We start from the raw sequence: 18,264 nt of genomic DNA on the forward strand, positions 1-18,264 counted from the left end.
TCCATCCCCCAAGCCCCACTAAACAAAAAAACCCTGAAGACTGACTGCAATCAGTTTTTCCATTTGGTCTTGCTCTGCTTCTGGAGTAACAAAAGCAGCTAAGTATTTCAAGTAAAAGCTCACCCAAAACAGTTAACTCTACCACATCTACCATGCAAAAAGGTTAAGTATCAAAAGAAAAAAAAGGAAAGCAGTAAAAATAAAGTAAAATAAAATAAGGCTGCTCAGTCTATTGAGGACTTCTCACTTTCATTAGAACCTAAAAATGTGAGACTTACGTAAACTCCAGGAAGCAAAAAGACTTAAGTTATCTTCTTTTACTGAACATCATTCAGAGCAGGTTCACCTCTAAAGACTGAATGTTTTAACCTCTGAATTCAGATCAAAATTCTTGATAATATTTTCATTACTATATCATCTTTCCCCTTGGCCTCCAATATTTCTCAATCCCTCAATATAAACTATACACTGAAATTCTTGTTCTACTTTATCTATATAATAAGTTAATTACTCTTCTAGGTCCCTTTCCAGCTCTGACATCCTAACAACTGGGCAGTAAAAAAGATTACCTATTAAAGCACAGGAAAAAGGAAAACAAAACTAGCAGTCTTCCCTTTAGTAGGAAAATGGCATTAATTGTACTTTGGACATGGTGACTCTCCTCTTTGAAGATACATCCCATCCTTCGAGAACAAATACTAAACAGGCTTTCATTGCTATAACCAGGAGGTAGAAATAGCAATCCTTGCATTTTGATTTCCCAACTTCAAACTCCTTTAAATTGAAAATGTCCACCTAAGTCATAAAGCTCTATTTCACTGGAACCCAGAGCAAGCTGAGGTTGGAATCACTTAATAGCACAAATCATTCTCTGCTCATCTTCATGAACACTCTTGTTTCTTCCCACCCATCTCAGAGGCATCAAACCAAATAAGAGATGTTACATAAATTCTAACTTCCTACATCTGTGGCTTAGGTGTTAACTGTGGTTTCAGTGTCAGATGAAACTGGATTGTTTGTTTGTCTAGGATAAACTGAAAATATGTTTTCCTTATCTAGATCTTGTCCTTCCGTACATAACAAAGTGATCTCAGCTTTAAGGCCAGCTAGCCTGTTCAGAATGGAAAAGCACTGAGCTTATAAGCATGACAAACCTTTGTGCCTAAAACTCAAGCCCCAAAGATAGCAACTTTTCTTGGAATTAGTCTACATTTACATTTACAGTTACAGTTGGCTAGGAAATAAAGTACTTTATTTTTACCGCCTGAGTCACTTAGCCGTGCCCATGGCCAACAGAGACAGCATGGTGGCAAAAATTTATGTCAACTGATAGTACTTTGGCATGTTATCAGCAAGATGAAGCAATGTAAACAATGCAATGTAAAAAGGAGGGTAAGAGGAAGGCTGGCTCTGGAGCCAGAATGCTTCAATGGTCAAAAGGATTTCAGAAAGGTTTTCTGAAAGACAAGAGGGTGAGGATTTAATGGACTCTAATAAAGCAACAATGCAACATGCACAGGACCACTGTGGATAAAATTTATATAAAGAAGTAATGCCTGAGCTGCTATTCCACTTGCCTTAGGCTCATCATCAAGTATTACTGTGATAGAGTTTTAGAAAACTATAAAAAGAAAAGATAAAAATAGATTAGGGTGGATTGGAAGACAATGTTGTTAAGACATCAATACTGCGCAAAGTGATTTGCAGACTCAGTGCAATCCCTATAAACACCAATTAGGTTTTTTTCAGAAATAGAAAAGTCCATCCTAAAACTCATATAGAATTTCAGGAGACTCCAAAAAAGCCAAAACAATCTTGAAAGAAAATAAAACTAGAGGTCTCACACTTCCTGATTTCAAAACTTATTACAAAGCTACAAGTAATCAAAAAAGCATGGTACTGGCATAAAGACAGACATTTAGAACAATGGAACAGAAGGGAGAGCCCAGAAATGAACCCTCATATATATGGCCAAAGGATTCTGACAAGAGTGTCAAGACCATTCAATGGAGAAAGGACAGTCTTTTCAGCAAATGGTGCTGGGAAAACTGAATATCCACATGCAAAAGAAAGAAATTGGACCCATACTTTATACCATACAAAAATTAACTCAAAATGGATCAAAAACCTAAATATAAGAGCTAAAGCTATTTGAAGAAAACATGGGGAAAAGCTTCATGACATTGGTTTGACGATTTCTTGAATATACCAAAAGTATAAGCAACAACAAAAAAGACAAACAGGACTTCATCAAAATTTAAAACTTTTGTGCAAACAACACTATCAATATAGTGAAAAGACAACCCCATGGAATGGGAGAAAATATCTGCAAATCATATATCTGACCAGGGATTAATACTCAGAATATATAAAGAACTCCTACAACTCAGCAACAACAAAAAACAATCCAATTCAAAGATGGACAAAGGACTTAAGACATTTCTCCAGAGAAGACATACAGATGGCCAATAAGCACATGAAATGATGCTCACCATCACTAATCATTAGGGAACTGCAAATCAAAACTATGTGAGATATCATTTCACATACATAAGGATGGCTATTATCCAAAAAAAAAAAAAAAAGAGAGAGAGAAAGAAAATAACAAGTGTTGGTGTACTGGTGAGGATATGGAGAAATTGGAATCCTCATGCATTGCTGGTGGGAATATAAAATCATGCAGTGGCTGAGAAAAACAGTTTGGTGGTTCCTCAAAAAGTTAAAGAATTACCATATGACCCAGCAACTCTACTTTTAGTTTTATACCCAAAAGAATTGAAAACAGGGTCTCAAACACTTGAATGCCAATGTTCATTACATCATTATTCACAATAGCCAAAAATGTGGAAACAACCCAAGTGTCCATCAACAGATGAATAGATAAATAAAATGTGGTATATACATGCAATAGAATATTATTCAGTCCTGAAAAGGAATGAAATTCTGATACATGCTACAGAATTTCAGAGATTAACCTTGAAAACATTATGCTAAGTGAAGTAAGTCAGACCCAAAAGGAGAAACATTGTATGATTCCACTTACATGCAATATCTAGAATAGGCAATTTCATAGAGACAGAAAGTCAAATAGAGGTAACAGGGGTAGGGGGTAGGAGGGTGGAGTAGTTACTGCTTAATGGTTACAGAGTTTCTGTTTTGGGTGATAAAAAAAATTTGGAAATAGATAGTGGTGAAGGCTATACAACACTATGAAGATACTTCACAACACTGAATGGTACATGTTAAAATGGTAAACTTCATGTTAGGTAGGTTTTATCACAATTAGAAAAACAAAAATATGTAGATGGCATATTTTCTGAGTCCCTATACAGGTTAAAATGTCCTTACATTATTTTCACACATAATATAAAATTCTTAGTTCAGAATTTCTATCTCCTCAAAATTTATTATAGGCATTTGGTATGTTGGACACATCTCTTGATAAAACTTATTTTGTGGGTTATCTTTTTTTATTGTTTCACTTCGTGATTGGGTGAGTGTACAATCTGTGTTTAATGCATGACCATTAAAATAAATATAAGATTCCTTAAAATTAATAACTAGACAGATAAATGACGTACTGAGAAATAAAAGCTCATTTAAAGACTTTGCCGTCTTCTCTCTTTCAGTAATGCTCCTTGGTTACAGTACAGACAAAATTCTATATACCAGCATTTAAGTTCTGTCCCAATAATTATTATATATTGAAAAGATAGCTTTATTAGAAGTATCAATATGGAAATATAAATCACTAAAGTATAAGGTGTTTGGGTCAAGGCCATTTTAGGATAACCAAATAAGTTCATATGCAAATAAGTTCAAAGGACTATGGAGAATATTAAAACGAGAAGAGACCTTAGCAATCATCTAATCCAATTCTCTCTATTATGCAAGAAAGAAAATGTAAAATAATAAAACGTTGCTAGAGTTAAACTTGGAATTATTCCCAAGGCATCTTACCTGCCAAGATAGGAACCTGGGAAAAATAGCAGCATATGCCCAAATTCCTCACATATAAGTAAACATCTTATATATTTAAAACACTTTAAAATGGGAAAATTAGGTATAATGGTAGTAAAGAAGGAACCAGATGCTACTATAATTCAACTAGGAACAACCTTCAGAATCAGACTGAATTAATCTTTCTAGAGTTAATATTTCAGAAATAAAATAATGCTACATATAGGAATGCCACACACATGGAATATTAAATACTAAATATATTTAGGATAATACTAAAATATATTATCCTATTCTGTGTTGAAATCTGTAAATAAATTCATTGTTATACGTAGCCCTTTGTAATATATGTTAAATATAAAGACAGATCTCTAGTCGAAGACATGCTTTTTAGCATTTGCCACTTGCCTGTAGTAACGTGACTGTAAGTAGGTTGAGCACACAGCTTTGGAAACGTGACTAGCAGAACCAAAGTCAATGACCTTCACTCGGTAGGGTTGGCGCACTGGATCGACCAGCATTATGTTTTCAGGCTTAAGGTCAGCGTGAATTAGACCAAGGCTCTTGAGCTTCATCAGGGCTGTGGCCACCTGCTGCAAGATTGGTCTGATGTACTTGAGTGGCAGTGGGCTAAACTTGTTCTGCTTTAGAAAATCATATAAGTTCTGCTCCAGCATCTCGAACACAAGGCAGGTATGATTCTTATGCTGAAAGCACTCATAAGAACGGACAAAATTATACTCATCGGCATTTTCACTGCTTAGGCGGGAAAGGATGCTCACTTCAATCTGTCCTTGTCTGGCATAGGAGGGGTGGTTCTTCAAGATTTTAATAGCCACAATTTCCTTGGTGCTCCGCTTCCAGCATTTAGCCACCTGTCCAAATGTTCCCCGGCCTAAGAACTCCAAGACTTCATAGCTGTTTGTCATAGAGCAAAGGATCTCATGTTGGACCAGCTGGTAATCCCCTTCTCCACTGGAACTGCTACTCTTCGTGGTCACAGTGGTGGTCGTGGCAGCGGCACCCACCACAGTCCTGTTTTGCAGCATGAGAGGGGGATGTTCTTCTATGATTTGCACGCTACCGTTGCTGTCAACTTCCTCACTTTTTCTTTTCAATCCACATTTTTGATATGGCTCAAGCAAAGAAACGTTGCTTCTGTGAGTCAGGGTCTGGCTGCTTTGGAAGGTGGATGTAGCAGCACTGGCAGAGCTATCAGCAGCTGTTACAACAATATGCTCCACTGCAGGAGCTGGGAGGAGGAGGCCCTGGTCGTAAGCAGGGATGTTGAAATTTGCTACCTGGTGAGAAGAGTTGGCTTGCCCTTGTGTGGCTGGGAGGGTTTTGCTGTGGGTATAGTATTTGTCGTTGCTGCTCTGTCCAGAAACATCCCAACCAGAAGGCTCTATTTTCAGTTTCTTTGCACTGCAGAAGGCACTCGACGACACTGATGGGGGGGAAAACACCTGCAGCTGTGATGCCATACCTACATCAAGAAAGAGGAAGAATTAGGCCCTCAATTTTATACAACCCCTCAATTAGTATATCGGAAAACTTTCAGTTTAGAAAAAACAAGTAAACGTATATCTGGCTGAGGTTTTATTTTATCCATTTTCCAAAACATGTTTCCTATTATAGAAAGATAAACTTTTTGGTCTAATTACAGATCCTGAATCACTTTTTTGAGACTCAGCAATAATAGGACATATTGTTAAAAGAGTATGAACATCTAAGATGGTTTATAAGATAAAAACAACAACAATAGCTTAGATGATTGATCACTTAGTATGTGCCAAGTGGTAGTCTAAGCACTTCATACACATAACTCATTTAATTCTCACCACAACCTTCTGAAAAACATACTATCATTATTTCCATTCTACAGATGAGGAAACTAAGACACAAACTGGTTAAAATAATTTGCCCAAAATAACAAAGTTCTTAAGTGGCAGCACTAGAATTCAAACCCAAGCTCTTTGGCCCCAGAGTTCATTCCACAGCTGTCTTCATTCCTGCCCTGCTTAGCTTTTTAATCAATTATTTAAATGTAGACATAGATGACATGCTTATAAAATTCATAGATGAACCAAATTTGGGCAGGATACTCAATATTGCTAAGTAACGGGTCCAAAAAGATCACAAAGAGCAGAAACCATAAGGTAAATCTAGCTGATGACATTTAACACAAATATTGACTTCCTACTTAGGTCCAAAATCTGGCTAGCACAAAGCACAAGGATAAGAGATACAAGGTTTCGCAGGATCATATATGAAAAACACTTTGTTAGCAAGAGAAACACTATGTAATAATGTTCCCCTCCCCTCAAAAGCTAATTCAATCTTAAACTATATTCACAGAAAAAGTAGTGTCCAGAATGTGGCAAAGTGAAGGCAACCCACTCTACTCAGATCACAAATAAAAGTGTCTAGCTCTGTCCACTACGTTGTAAAAGGACCATTTACAATGTAAACTGACCAGAAGAAACTGACCAGAAGAAAGTAATCAGGATGAGGCAAAGCCCAGACGGGATCGCCTGAAGAACCTCGGGAAGTCATCCTTAGAAAAATATGGGGAAAGGTAATAAGAACTGCCCACCTTTCTGTCCCTGAATGTCCCATAGACACCTCAAGCTCAATAAGCCCAAAGACTAATCCCAAAGCTAATATTTTCAGAATAAAGTCCAAACATTTGACCTAGCATACACGCCATTTCATATTTATCTTCTTCCTTCTGAATCACATAACCCTCAGATGCCTCGGGGCTCCACACTAATCCCTCTTCTCTTACTCCACACTAATCCCTCTTCTCTTGCTCCACTTTCCCTCTTTTCACTACTTCCCAGCATTAGTCATCTGCGAAAAAATAACAAATTTCCCTCTCTAACCCAGACTTCTCTCTTGAACTCCAAATCCTTATTTTCAAATAACCACTCCACACTTCAACTTGGATATCTTAGCGACATCTCAAATTCAAGATGTCCAGAATTAAACTTCTGGGCCTCCACCCCACGCCCAGTTTTTTACCTCAATTATGAGACACCACCATGCATCTAACACCTCAAGCCAAAAAATCAGGGAGGCAATGAGTCTCAGTTTCCTCATCTATAAAATGGTGAATTAAATGATTTAATACACACGACATGCTTAGTGCCAAAAACTCACTTAATATTATTATCCTGACTCATTCCCCTCCCTTAATCCCCATATCTAACCTAAAATAAATCTTATCTACTTCCTAAGCATATTTCAGATCAGCCATTTTTCCTCTACCCTTATTGGAACCTTTCTAGTTCAAACTGCCAGGGGCCTCCAAACTCATCCTGAATGCACTCAGGGTACCTTTGCTTTTAAACTATGTATTATATATTGGAGGAATGCTCTTTGTTAACCATCTCCCTCCTTCTGCCTCCAGGGTCTTTCACTGCTTTAGGGATAAAATCCAAAATCCTCAACTTGCCTTAAAAAGCTCCCCCAAAATCTGGTTGCTGTCTTCCAAAATCTCCCCACCTCGATTCCTCCACCACTCCAGCCATACTGCCCCTTCTTTCAGTTCTTGGGAGGCCCTCTATGTTGGAGACTTTCTGCTAGGAAAACTGTTTCTTCTCTCTCACACTCACACACTCACACACACACACACACACACTCCCCACAATCACCACCACCACTGCATTCCCACAACACCCTGTACCTACCTTATAACATTATTTATTTAATGTTACATTCCCGGATACTGTAAAAGTTCCATGAGAGTAGGTACCATATCTGTCTTGTTCTTTTGCTTATATCACCAGAACCTACCACAGACTCTGGCAATATACAGACACTCAGTATTTGCTGGGTGATTTGACCACTGCCTACCAACTTCATTTCTACTCCCTACTACTCGTGTTAAACTGCAGGATTCTCAAATGCTTCTTTTGTTTTGGTTTTTTGACATCCCTCTCTTTTATCTGTGCGGTCCTTGAGATATGGGGGAAGTCTCCACTCTAGTACTCACAGTGTAATTTTATTAGTCATAAGAGAATAAACACACACAACTAGAAAGGAAGGAAACATAACAAGGGATGTTACAGAACATAAAAAAACAAAGTATACATTTCTTTGTGCTTGAATGCAACTAAAAACCATCTGCACTGGACCAGATAGCTGGAAGGAAGAACAAACCCTCAACCTTCAATTTCTAAAATGCTGTCTGGATTTACTTTAAACAAGAGTTTCTATAATTTATATGAACCTTGAAGAGAAAAAAAAGTATAAATTAAAAGAATGTTATTGCGGGACTTCACTGGTGGCGTAGTGGATAAGACTAAGCGCTCCCAATGCAGGGGACCCGGGTTCGATCCCTGGTCAGGGAACTAGATCCCACATGCATGCCACAACTAAGAGTTCACATGCCACAACTAAGAAGCCCACGTGCCACACCTAAGGAGCTCTGGAGCCGCAACTAAGACCTGGAGCAAACAAAATAAATAAATAAATATTAAAAAAAGAAAAAAGAATGTTATTGCAATTTAACTCCTAGGTTACAAATTTACAAATCATCTTATTCTACCTATATCACTGACATAATACCAAACTATAATAAGAGAAAAACTGAAATCAAGTAGTGCCTTTACAAAATTTACCTATTAATATATGCAAAAATATTTCTTGTCATAATACCAAACCAATTTCTGAACAACGAAAAGGAAGCAAATTTTTGAAACTTGTTTTCCATCGTATATTTGTTGAGTTCCTACTTTTAACAATCTATCAAAATACATAAGCACAACCTTCACGTACCTAAAAGTATTTAGTAAAAACTTTGAATACTATACAAAATTTGCAGTTTGTAGCTATGTATAGGAATATGGGGGCTTAAAGTAATAATACTGAAAAGAATTCATGAAATGTAACTCCAAGTTTTTAAAAGTATGATGATCATAACTGACACTTTTCAAAAGTATTCTGTTTACCAGAGGAATGTTAATGACAACCTTTCACCCAATGAACAAAATAACAGATACTGATGGCTTCAAATTCACACTGAGCACTGCAAAAAGCACAAGTTCTAGGAAATTGTTCCAACAGTTTAAGTATATAAATAAATATAATAATTCTTACTCAGTAAGACAAACTTAAGTCCACCCATAGCGAAGTAACAACCCAGAATTTCACTGGCCTTCCCCCCAGCAAGGGTGCGTGGTACTGAAGTCAATGCCACGCCACCAGGACTCTTACAGTGTGGCTGACTCAGCCTGACCTCAACAAGCACTAGGTGAGAAGAAAATACAGAATCAAAATTGCCTAGAAAAATCTATACTTTTATTTATATAACACTCTGAAATTCAGCTAAAAACAGCCATTTCTAAACACAAAATAAAGATACTATGTCCCACAAAATTTGCTTTTCTTTTTTTTTTTTTTGCAGGGGGTGGTGGGGGGGGTGAGAGGCAGTTTTCTCCCTAGGCTGAGACTTCCCAAACAAAACCATGGAATAGAATTAACATCTGTGGAAAATTTACAATGTATCACACTCCGTTAAGCACATTACACTATTTTCAATTCACATGAGAACAGCTCCCAATAAATTAAAAGCTAACTTCCTGAAAATGTTTCCCCTCTTGACTCTAGCAATAAAGGAGTCTTTTCATTTCAAACCTGACTTTCCAAGGATTTAACCGTCTAAAAATAATGACAAACTTTCCCACTGCATTAATCCCAAACTAGAACAAAAGGCAAAAGGCTACTGGTACTTGTATGTATTGCTAAAAAGAGAACTGAGTCTTGCTAGACTCCAAGGCTTTCAAAAACAGTCAAATTAACAGCTTCCCCACTCCCTGCCATGGGCACATCTATTTCACAACATTTACTGGGTGCCCCACCCTCTGGGCACTACAGTTAGATAATCTTACCACAAAGAATTCAAATATTATAACTATGAATAAAATAGTTGAGTATGACAATGGAGGTAATCATTTATGTGTTTTGCCCTTAGTCTTGACTAACTTCCACCTTTTCCCGGACATACCAATCATAAATTCCTAATGCTTTTGCTTGGAGTCATCTTTGTCTTTTTGATACAATTTAACAATTGGTGATCTAAATAACCTACCATCAGTACTGCATATTGATTTCTTCCTCTAGCACTTGTCCTCAGCTGACATGTACACAGATGTACATATTCTCCAGCACACTGATATATAAAGAGTATTCATATCATTAAAGTGGGTAAATAAGAATACACATTCTGGAAAAAGATAAGATTGGGAAGAAAACTCTTTCACTGGAACACCAAGTATCTCCCACCTACTGCACAATCCTGCACTACTTAGTTCAACAGCCTAACTTTCCCCAAATGGTACTCTCTAGCCCTCTTTTCAAGGTCCCTTCTCAATTCATTCTTCACCTTACAACTGAAGCTTTTAAAAATGCATATCTATCCCTCATTTAAAACTTTAGGATAGGGACTTCCCTGGTGGCGCAGTGGTTAAGAATCCGCCTGCCAATGTAGGGGACACGGGTTCGAGCCCTGGTCCAGGAAGATCCGACATTCCACAGAGCAACTAAGCCCCTGCACCACAACTACTGAGCCTGCGCTCTAGAGCCCACGAGCCACAACTACTGAAGCCCACACACCTAGAGCCCGTGCACCACAAGAAAGAGTAGCCCTCGCTCGCCGCAACTAGAGAAAGCCCGCGTGCAGCAACGAAGACCCGACGCAGCCAAAAATAAATTAAAAAATAAAATAAAATAACAAAATAAAATAAAAACTTTAGGATAAAGTCCAAAATCTCTACTTTGGATTGTCAGGCTTTATAAGATCTGGACCCTGATTATTTTTGTAGCCTCGTTTCACTGACTCTTTCCCCCAGGCACTCTTTTCCAGTAATTCGAAATGTTTCTGGGTCTAGAGTAGGCCTTTATTTCTCCTGCCCCAGTTCCTTCACATATAACATTCTCTCTCTGAACTTCATTTTACCCTGTCTTCTCTTCTTTTAACCACTACTTATCCTTTTAGCCTTTACTTAAAGCTCACTTTTTCAATGTGGCATAGGCTGTTGGTCTGGACCACAATCTACTTTCTCCTTCATCCCAGGCACAAGGCTAGACTACATTTACCAGTCCCTCCCTCCAATAAAAAGTGACGTATGAGCCTTTAGTGTTCCATTCCCTTTCCACCAGGAGGAACCCATGGAGATCCAGTTTCTGCCCTGAGACAACACTCAAGGGTTGGCAGAGCAGCAAGATGGAAAGAACATGGGTACCTGAATGATCATGTAGAGCAGAGCAACCTGCCCAGCAGGAATGCTCACTTCAACCTGAAACATTTACTTTAGGTTGTTACATGAGAGAAAAACAAATTTCTTTCAGCAAGATTGTTTAGTCAGCCCTATGCGCTGACAAATACATTCAGGATAGCCTTCTCCAGAGCACTAGGTTAGATTTCCTGATAAAGGCTCCCACAGCATCCTCTACTACAGAAATAGTAGCACTTACCACACTTGTACTTATTTATTTCATTTATTCATTGAACAAACGTATTTTGAGCATCTAGTATGTCTGCTGGCACTGTTCTAGATCCCAGGGATAACAGTGGTTCCAGATGGACAAGATCCCTTATCTCCTGGAGTTTACTTTCTACTGGGGAGATAAACACCTCTCCCCCAAGAAAATGGCAGCTAGTGATAAATGTTATGATGAAAACAAACACAATGACATGACAGAGGTGGTGGGAGGGGGAGAGATACTCTTTGGTGGTCAGGGAAGGCACTGTAGGATGGTGGCACGTAAAGCTGAGACCTAATTGACAAGAAGAAGCCATCCCAGTGAGAGAACAGTTAGTGCCAAGATACATTCTTGGCCTATTTGAAGAAGAGACCAGAATGGATGGAACGGAACAAGGGAAAAAATAGTAGAAGCAGAACCCAAAAAAGGCAGACAAGGGCCAGAATACATACTGACTTGCGGTCACTCTGGATTTTTATTCTAAGTATGACTATTTGTAACTACTTATTTAAAAGTTGACTTCTCTTCTAAACTGCAAGTTCCATGAGGGCAATTCCCAACAGCTGAGTAGGTATCTTCTTCTTTTGTACTACCGGCATCAATTACAATGGCTGGCATACAGCGTGTGTCAAATGTTTGCTAAAATGAATGACTATAAAGAGATCACATTACTGCTCCATATATAAATGTAAGGGGATCTCAGAAGTCATTCTGACTAAATTAGAGAAATACTCACATGAGATAGAAATTATAGTCTGTTGTCTACAAGAGAATACTTATTCTAAGTATAGTGATACAGAAAGAAAAAATAAGCTTGAAACCCTGAGGACAGCATTTGAATCAAAGTTCCCCACCCCCTTTCCTGTAGCACTTCCTTCACATGGAACCATGTGAAAGAGCCAGTTCCTCAACTAGTATGCAAAAATAGGGTGTGGAATAGGTGGTGGTAGCTGACAAAGAAGGAACTCTACAATTCTATGTAATTTACAGCCATTTAAACTAATTTTGTAATATTTTGGTAAACTGGCTGAGTGGCGTTTTCCTTCTAGGCAGGATATTTTTTCCCAAATTTCAATTGCTCTCTTAGATTTATTTGGAATGACGAATCTATAGCAACAGAACAAAAGAAAAGTGTTTTTCGTATTTGGTAAAATAGTACTATCTTAGTATGTGCACAGGACAGTCTGTAACGTCTATAAAGTTTAGAATAAAGAAAACTATACCTCGGAGTTTCTATCATAAGAAAAATGACAAATTAACAAAAATGACAAATTAGCAAATCAATATGAAACATAAACACTAAGATAGGACCCTGTTTAGATCAGCCAGAAAAGGCCTAAGGAAAATAGTACTCAACTAAGGTAACAACAGTTTGGCAGATGGAAGGTAGAAGGAGGTCTTAGATGAATGAGATAACTTTTGCCAGTATGCCAGGGGATATAGAAAAATGAAAAACCATATAGAGTAATGCATTTGATTGGAGCAGAAGACACTGGCAAAAAAAGTACAGGGATTCTTACGGCTAAAATAGACCTTAAAAGACTTTCTAAAACCCTGTAATTCCAAGATTAGAAAAAGTAGACCCAAGAAAGCCAAACAAGTTTTACACAGAGCTAATGAGTAGTAATGCTGGCAAAGAATTCAGGTTTTCTGATTCTTTTTCATTAAGTATGGTGGGTAAGCACTGTACAAGGCGCTCTTAAAGAATCCAAAGAAATACACCTAAGTTTCCCTATCTTCAAAGAACTTAAAATGTTGCTTAGGTGATATGACACATAAAAAAGAAAAATATAAAAACAGGATGTAAAAATTTTTTAAGTGCCAAATTATGCTCTACAAAAATACGTAAGGCATTTAGGGAGATGGGAGATTAGGAACAAAAAATTAAAAACAAAAAAGGAAGCGAAAAGCAAATCAGTGATTACTGAAGTTGTACTTGACAGAAAAATTATTTTGATGACTTGTGTTCAGAATGGCATAAAATTTAAGGGAAGAAACTGGGGAGAAATTAATAACTGTAACTTTTTAAAAAATGGATTGCTTTATATAGTCATGAAAATGAAAATAAAAGGGCCGATCGGGAAGTTCATGTTTGCAAAATTACTTCACATTACAAAAGAACCAGTTACGATATATAACTAACAACAAGCTGCACAAGTTCCAACTGTAAGAAGTTTATAAGGCAGGTTTGGCTCACTGATTTCTACCAACACAACCACTGACTAAGCTGTGCTTATGAAAACAAAACCAGAGAATAAAAGAATTCTATTTTCCAGAGAATTGTGAATGTTGAGATAATCTTTTTTTCTTTTAGGAGAGAATTCTGACTTGGTTTTCAATCTCAAGTTACCAACCAACTTGCTCTGCAATCCATAAAACTACAACGTCCAAAGATAGGATAAACTATTCATGAAGATATCGCCCTCAAAAGTCCTACTTACTTATCAGACTCAGTATGTTTACAACATCTCATTCACCATTTTACTGGTAAGATGTTTTACTGGTGTGGCTGCCTCCAGTTCCAGCCACAAGTACTTTACCAAAATATCCTTCAAGCCTGGAACAGTGTCTTAAAGTCAATGATATCTTTCATCATACCATCATACCAGTTTTATAACACAGAACCCTGAGATGATTACAGGTACCTCCAAAATCACCAGCTGAATTAACAACTATTATATGACTCGTTAGTAGATTTTTAGATGTTTTACACAAAGCTTTAGACCTACATATGAAAAAGAGCTGGTAAAGATTTGCATTCTCTATAATCTTAAAAAAAAAAAAAAAAAAGAACCCACTACAGACCAGTAATCAAAAATAGCTTTACACAAACAAGAGCAAAATTGTAGGTTCTGCTGAGGGCATCAGCCCCTTAATTTAACCCCACTTCATCAGAAGAAGGAAGCCATGCTGCTGTTTTCATCAGTTACTAGGAAACAAATAAGATAAAGGACAGATTGGGCAGAAGAGTCTATAGCTGAAATTAATATTTTGATGCAATGACTGAAAATTCCCAAAGTGTCACTAAGAAAAAGCTTCTAGGGCTGCCTCAAAGAGTATCTACAACTGAGTCAGGGGGTTAAGTGGAGGAAAGACACTGGAGCTTGGGGTGGTTTTTTTTCCCCTTCTCTAGCCCCTCCTCCCTTCCCCCACCTAAACAGGAAAGAAAGCGCGCCGAGCGTAAACACAGGCCAGAGCTCACGGTTTGTCACCACAACAAATTGGGAGGTTAGACCAGCGCTCTTGGAGACCGAGCCCCAGGTCTTGGTTGCTAGGCACAAAAAACGGCCTCTTTCCCACAGACCTGTGAACAGCGGGGGGCCTTACCAAGAGTTTTGGTTGTTTCCCCGCCCCCCTCCCTTTTTTTTTTTTTTTTTTAAAACGAAAGCTTTGGGAAAGTGGCGTCACACAGCAAAAGTTTCCCTTTGAGCCAGACATCTAGATCTGCCTTGCATAGATATACATTAGGTGGGCCGGTCCCACGCAGTCTCCACCATCATTACAATTTACCAACCTAACGATTAAAGAACAGCAGCGGAGAGGATAGGAGGGCTCCCACACCCACCTCCCCACGGCCGTCCGTTCCAGACACCGCTTCCTGGTCCCCAACAGCACAAACAACCCCAAACCACGGCACTAAGCAGAGCTGTGAAATTCACACGCACAAGCCACACACTGGGAACCGGTCACGACAGCCGAGAAAAAACCGGCCGGGTGAGAAGACGCCAGGCAGCCCCCTGTCATCTGAGGACAACAACACGCCCAGGAGAGAAGTGGCAGGACACGGGGGAGTTGCCCCGAAAACAAGCCCGCAGCCTCCCCACTTTCCTGGGAACGCTATCCCCTCCGCGGCCGTCAGCGGCCGCGCCGCAGGGCTCGGCCCCGGGTCCCGGGTGGGGGCCGCTGAGGGAGGCGCCCCCCGCAGGCCGGGCGCCCCGGAGAGCCCGTGGCCGGCCCGGCCCCGCCGCGGGAAGCCGATGGGAGGTCGCTCCCTGCCAAGGCCACTGCCCCCCCCGCCTCGACTCACCGCCGGTGTGTCTGGTTCTCAGCCGCGAGCTGGGGCTGCCGTGAGGAGGCGGCGGAGGAGACGAGATCCGGGGCCCCGCCGCCGGATCATCATACCCCCCGCGCGAGCCGGCCCGGGCCCCGGCCCCCGCCCCCCGGAGCCGTCCCCGCGCCCGTCCCACGGGGGGAGCCCCCTCAGCCTCCCCCCGGCTCCGCCGCACGGCCTCTCGCCGCCGCCGCCGCCGCCGCCGCCGCCGCCTCAGCACCGCGCGCTCCCGCCTCAGCCTCCCGCTGCCGTCCGGGGCCACCGCCGGGCCCCTGGCTCCGCAGCCGCCGTTGTCGCCAGACTCGACGAGCTGAGCGCCGAGCGGCCGCCCCCATCCGGCCGGCCCCTCCTCGCGGGAACTAGTCCCCAGCCCCGCGCCATGACACCTACTGAGGCGGAAGTGTCGGAGAGCGGGCGGGTTAGGATGACTTCATAGTACTGGTGGGAGGGGGAGGGGGAGTGGGAGTGGGAGTGGGTGGGCCTCCGTGGGGAGCCAGCGTGGATCGAGTGCGAGGATCGGCTCCCCGCCCCCTCCTCACGGCCGACTCCGCGGTGACTGAAAGGTGCTTGGTGGCGGTGTGGCGGTCCAGCTTTCAAATGTCATCCCCGCCAGTGTGACATCACCACCGCCTAGTGTGACACCCCCAGAGATTGGACAGCGCGCGGGGAGGCAGTGCCTACCGAGGAAGCCCCCTGCTGGTGAGGAATTACCTCAGTTTAGGCTTTAATGTTTCGTTGCCATCTAGGGACGTTCTAGCTGCGTGACAGCGGTGTGTAGGATGCGTAAGCCTCCACACGCATTAGGAGCCCCTGAGCGGGCTCTTCCATTGCCTCCTTGGGAACCTGGGTTTGCATTAGAAGGTGAGAAAGAATAGCTGTGCTCTGAACCCAACCCACTCAAAACCTGCAGTGGGCTAATACTACCATAATTTTCTCTCCTCTACCAGGAGATAGCAAAACCGGGTATTCAGGAAACGGAATGCGTTGGGCACACAACATTCTGAAAAAATAAACACTGCGTGAAAACTAGGTTATCCTAATAGAAAGACAGTTGCCATCTCCCTGGGCCAAGAAATTCTGGAAAAGTTCAGATACACCTCTTGCTGTGTAAAATGCTCTGATTCCTAAAGTGTGGGACATTTGTAGGGAGACGGTAGTATATTTTTTTCCATCCCGCAAGTGCTGGAGGCGACAAGGATCTGAGCCCTAGAAAGTGGCTGTACAGCACCATGGGTATTTATTTGCATATACGCTTTAAGGAGAGGGCAGATGTGGCTAAGACAAGATTCTGCTATCAGGTTATATTTCTCAGATGTCATTCATTATACGTCCTTGACCTCTTTGGATGGAAGAGAGAATTTTTGTGAAGATGTGCTAAAGTGGTTATGCTACCTTTGGGTTTCTCTCCTGGCTTAACAGCACTGGGAGCAGTTCTGTTTTATTGGGAACAGGGAACTTTATTTCCCTAGAGGACCAGGGTTAGCAAGAGTGTTCAATCCCACAGGGCAGGTGTGTTTGCTTATTTTCACAGAAACTTAGAGAACATAAAGTCCTACAATGGACTGACCTGGGAAACCTCAAGACATGGAGAGTTGGTGAACATGCCTGCTTGGAGAGCCAGGAAAAAGGCAGAACTGGAGCTCTGGGGTAGAACAGATCCTGCTTGAAAAGCAGGCTTCCAAAACGTTAATTGCTTACCATGCCTTGGTTCAACCCAACTCCATGACAGGCCTCTAAGCTCCTACTCTCCCACATTATGTCCCTTTCCTCTTTTCAAACACATCTCAAAATTTGCCTTTAGGAAGACTTTCCTCTTTGACTCCCACTTGATTCTGGTTATTCAGTTCTGCATCATCATTTGACTACTTCATTTACTTCTTTTTTTTTTTTTAATTTATTTATTTATGGCTGTGTTAGGTCTTCATTTCTGTGCGAGGGCTTTCTCCAGCTGTGGCAAGCGCGGGCCACTCTTCATCGCGGTGCGCGGGCCTCCCACCATCGCGGCCTCTCCTGCTGCGGAGCACAGGCTCCAGACGCGCAGGCTCAGATATTGCGGCTCACGGGCCCAGCTGCTCCGTGGCATGTGGGATCTTCCCAGACCAGGGCTCGAACCCGTATCCCCTGCATTGGCAGGTAGACTCTCAACCACTGCGCCACCAGGGAAGCCCTCATTTACTTCTTGTACCTTACTTATTTATACTTGTTGATCTCTATTTTCATTGTTCTTTGGTCATTTCCTCAGTCTGTCTCACTACATTGAGACGTTCTTAAGATCTAGTATTTTCCCCTCTCTGGTATTCATATATCCATCCAACAAACTCTGCCTGCTTGATGCCAGGCACTCTCCTAGACACTGAGTCAGATGCAAGATGAATAAGTCATGGTCTTTTCCCTCAGAAAGCTTACAGTACAGTCTAGTGAGGAAAAAAAAAAAAATGCATGGGGACATATATCTAAGATTTGAATGACAGAGTCAGGGAAGATCTTCAGAGAAGTTGATGTTTAAACATGGTATGCTCAAAGAAGTTTCAGAGTTTAGTGTAACTAGAGTTCATTTGTCAATTCAGCAAATATCTATTGAGTATCTTCTGTATGCCAGGTACAGTGTTAGAATTAAAGATAACAAAGAAGAAAAGGGTATGGCCTGTGTCCTGAAGGAGCATACAGTTCAGCAGAGAAGTGGCAGAATATGGAAACAGTAAGGTAGGCCGAGTCAGATTTTGAAAGGCAATGCAGAGCTATTGGAGGTTTAATCAGACAGGTAA

General features: G+C 41.0%; 1 protein-coding gene across 4 annotated transcripts in view; it reads right to left on the minus strand.

Annotated features, from left to right (window-relative positions):
* HIPK1 (homeodomain interacting protein kinase 1) overlaps nt 1–15,825 on the minus strand; it is a 47,691-nt gene extending 31,866 nt beyond the window's left edge. For 3 of the 4 annotated variants that reach the window (XM_061183662.1, XM_061183661.1, XM_061183659.1), the window contains exons 1-2: nt 15,476–15,825; nt 4,369–5,446 (exon numbers count right to left, since the gene is read on the minus strand). In XM_061183662.1, the coding sequence (XP_061039645.1) occupies nt 4,369–5,444 (1,076 nt within the window). In that variant the 5' untranslated portion in view covers nt 5,445–5,446; nt 15,476–15,825. Of the gene's footprint in view, nt 1–4,368; nt 5,447–10,054; nt 10,089–15,475 lie in introns of those variants that run through there. The other variant, XM_061183660.1, reaches the window with a different exon arrangement.
* Between the last annotated feature and the right edge of the window lie 2,439 nt (nt 15,826–18,264).

Source organism: Eubalaena glacialis, chromosome 3 (assembly GCF_028564815.1).
Source record: "Eubalaena glacialis isolate mEubGla1 chromosome 3, mEubGla1.1.hap2.+ XY, whole genome shotgun sequence".
NCBI classification, from domain to species: Eukaryota; Metazoa; Chordata; class Mammalia; order Artiodactyla; family Balaenidae; genus Eubalaena; species Eubalaena glacialis.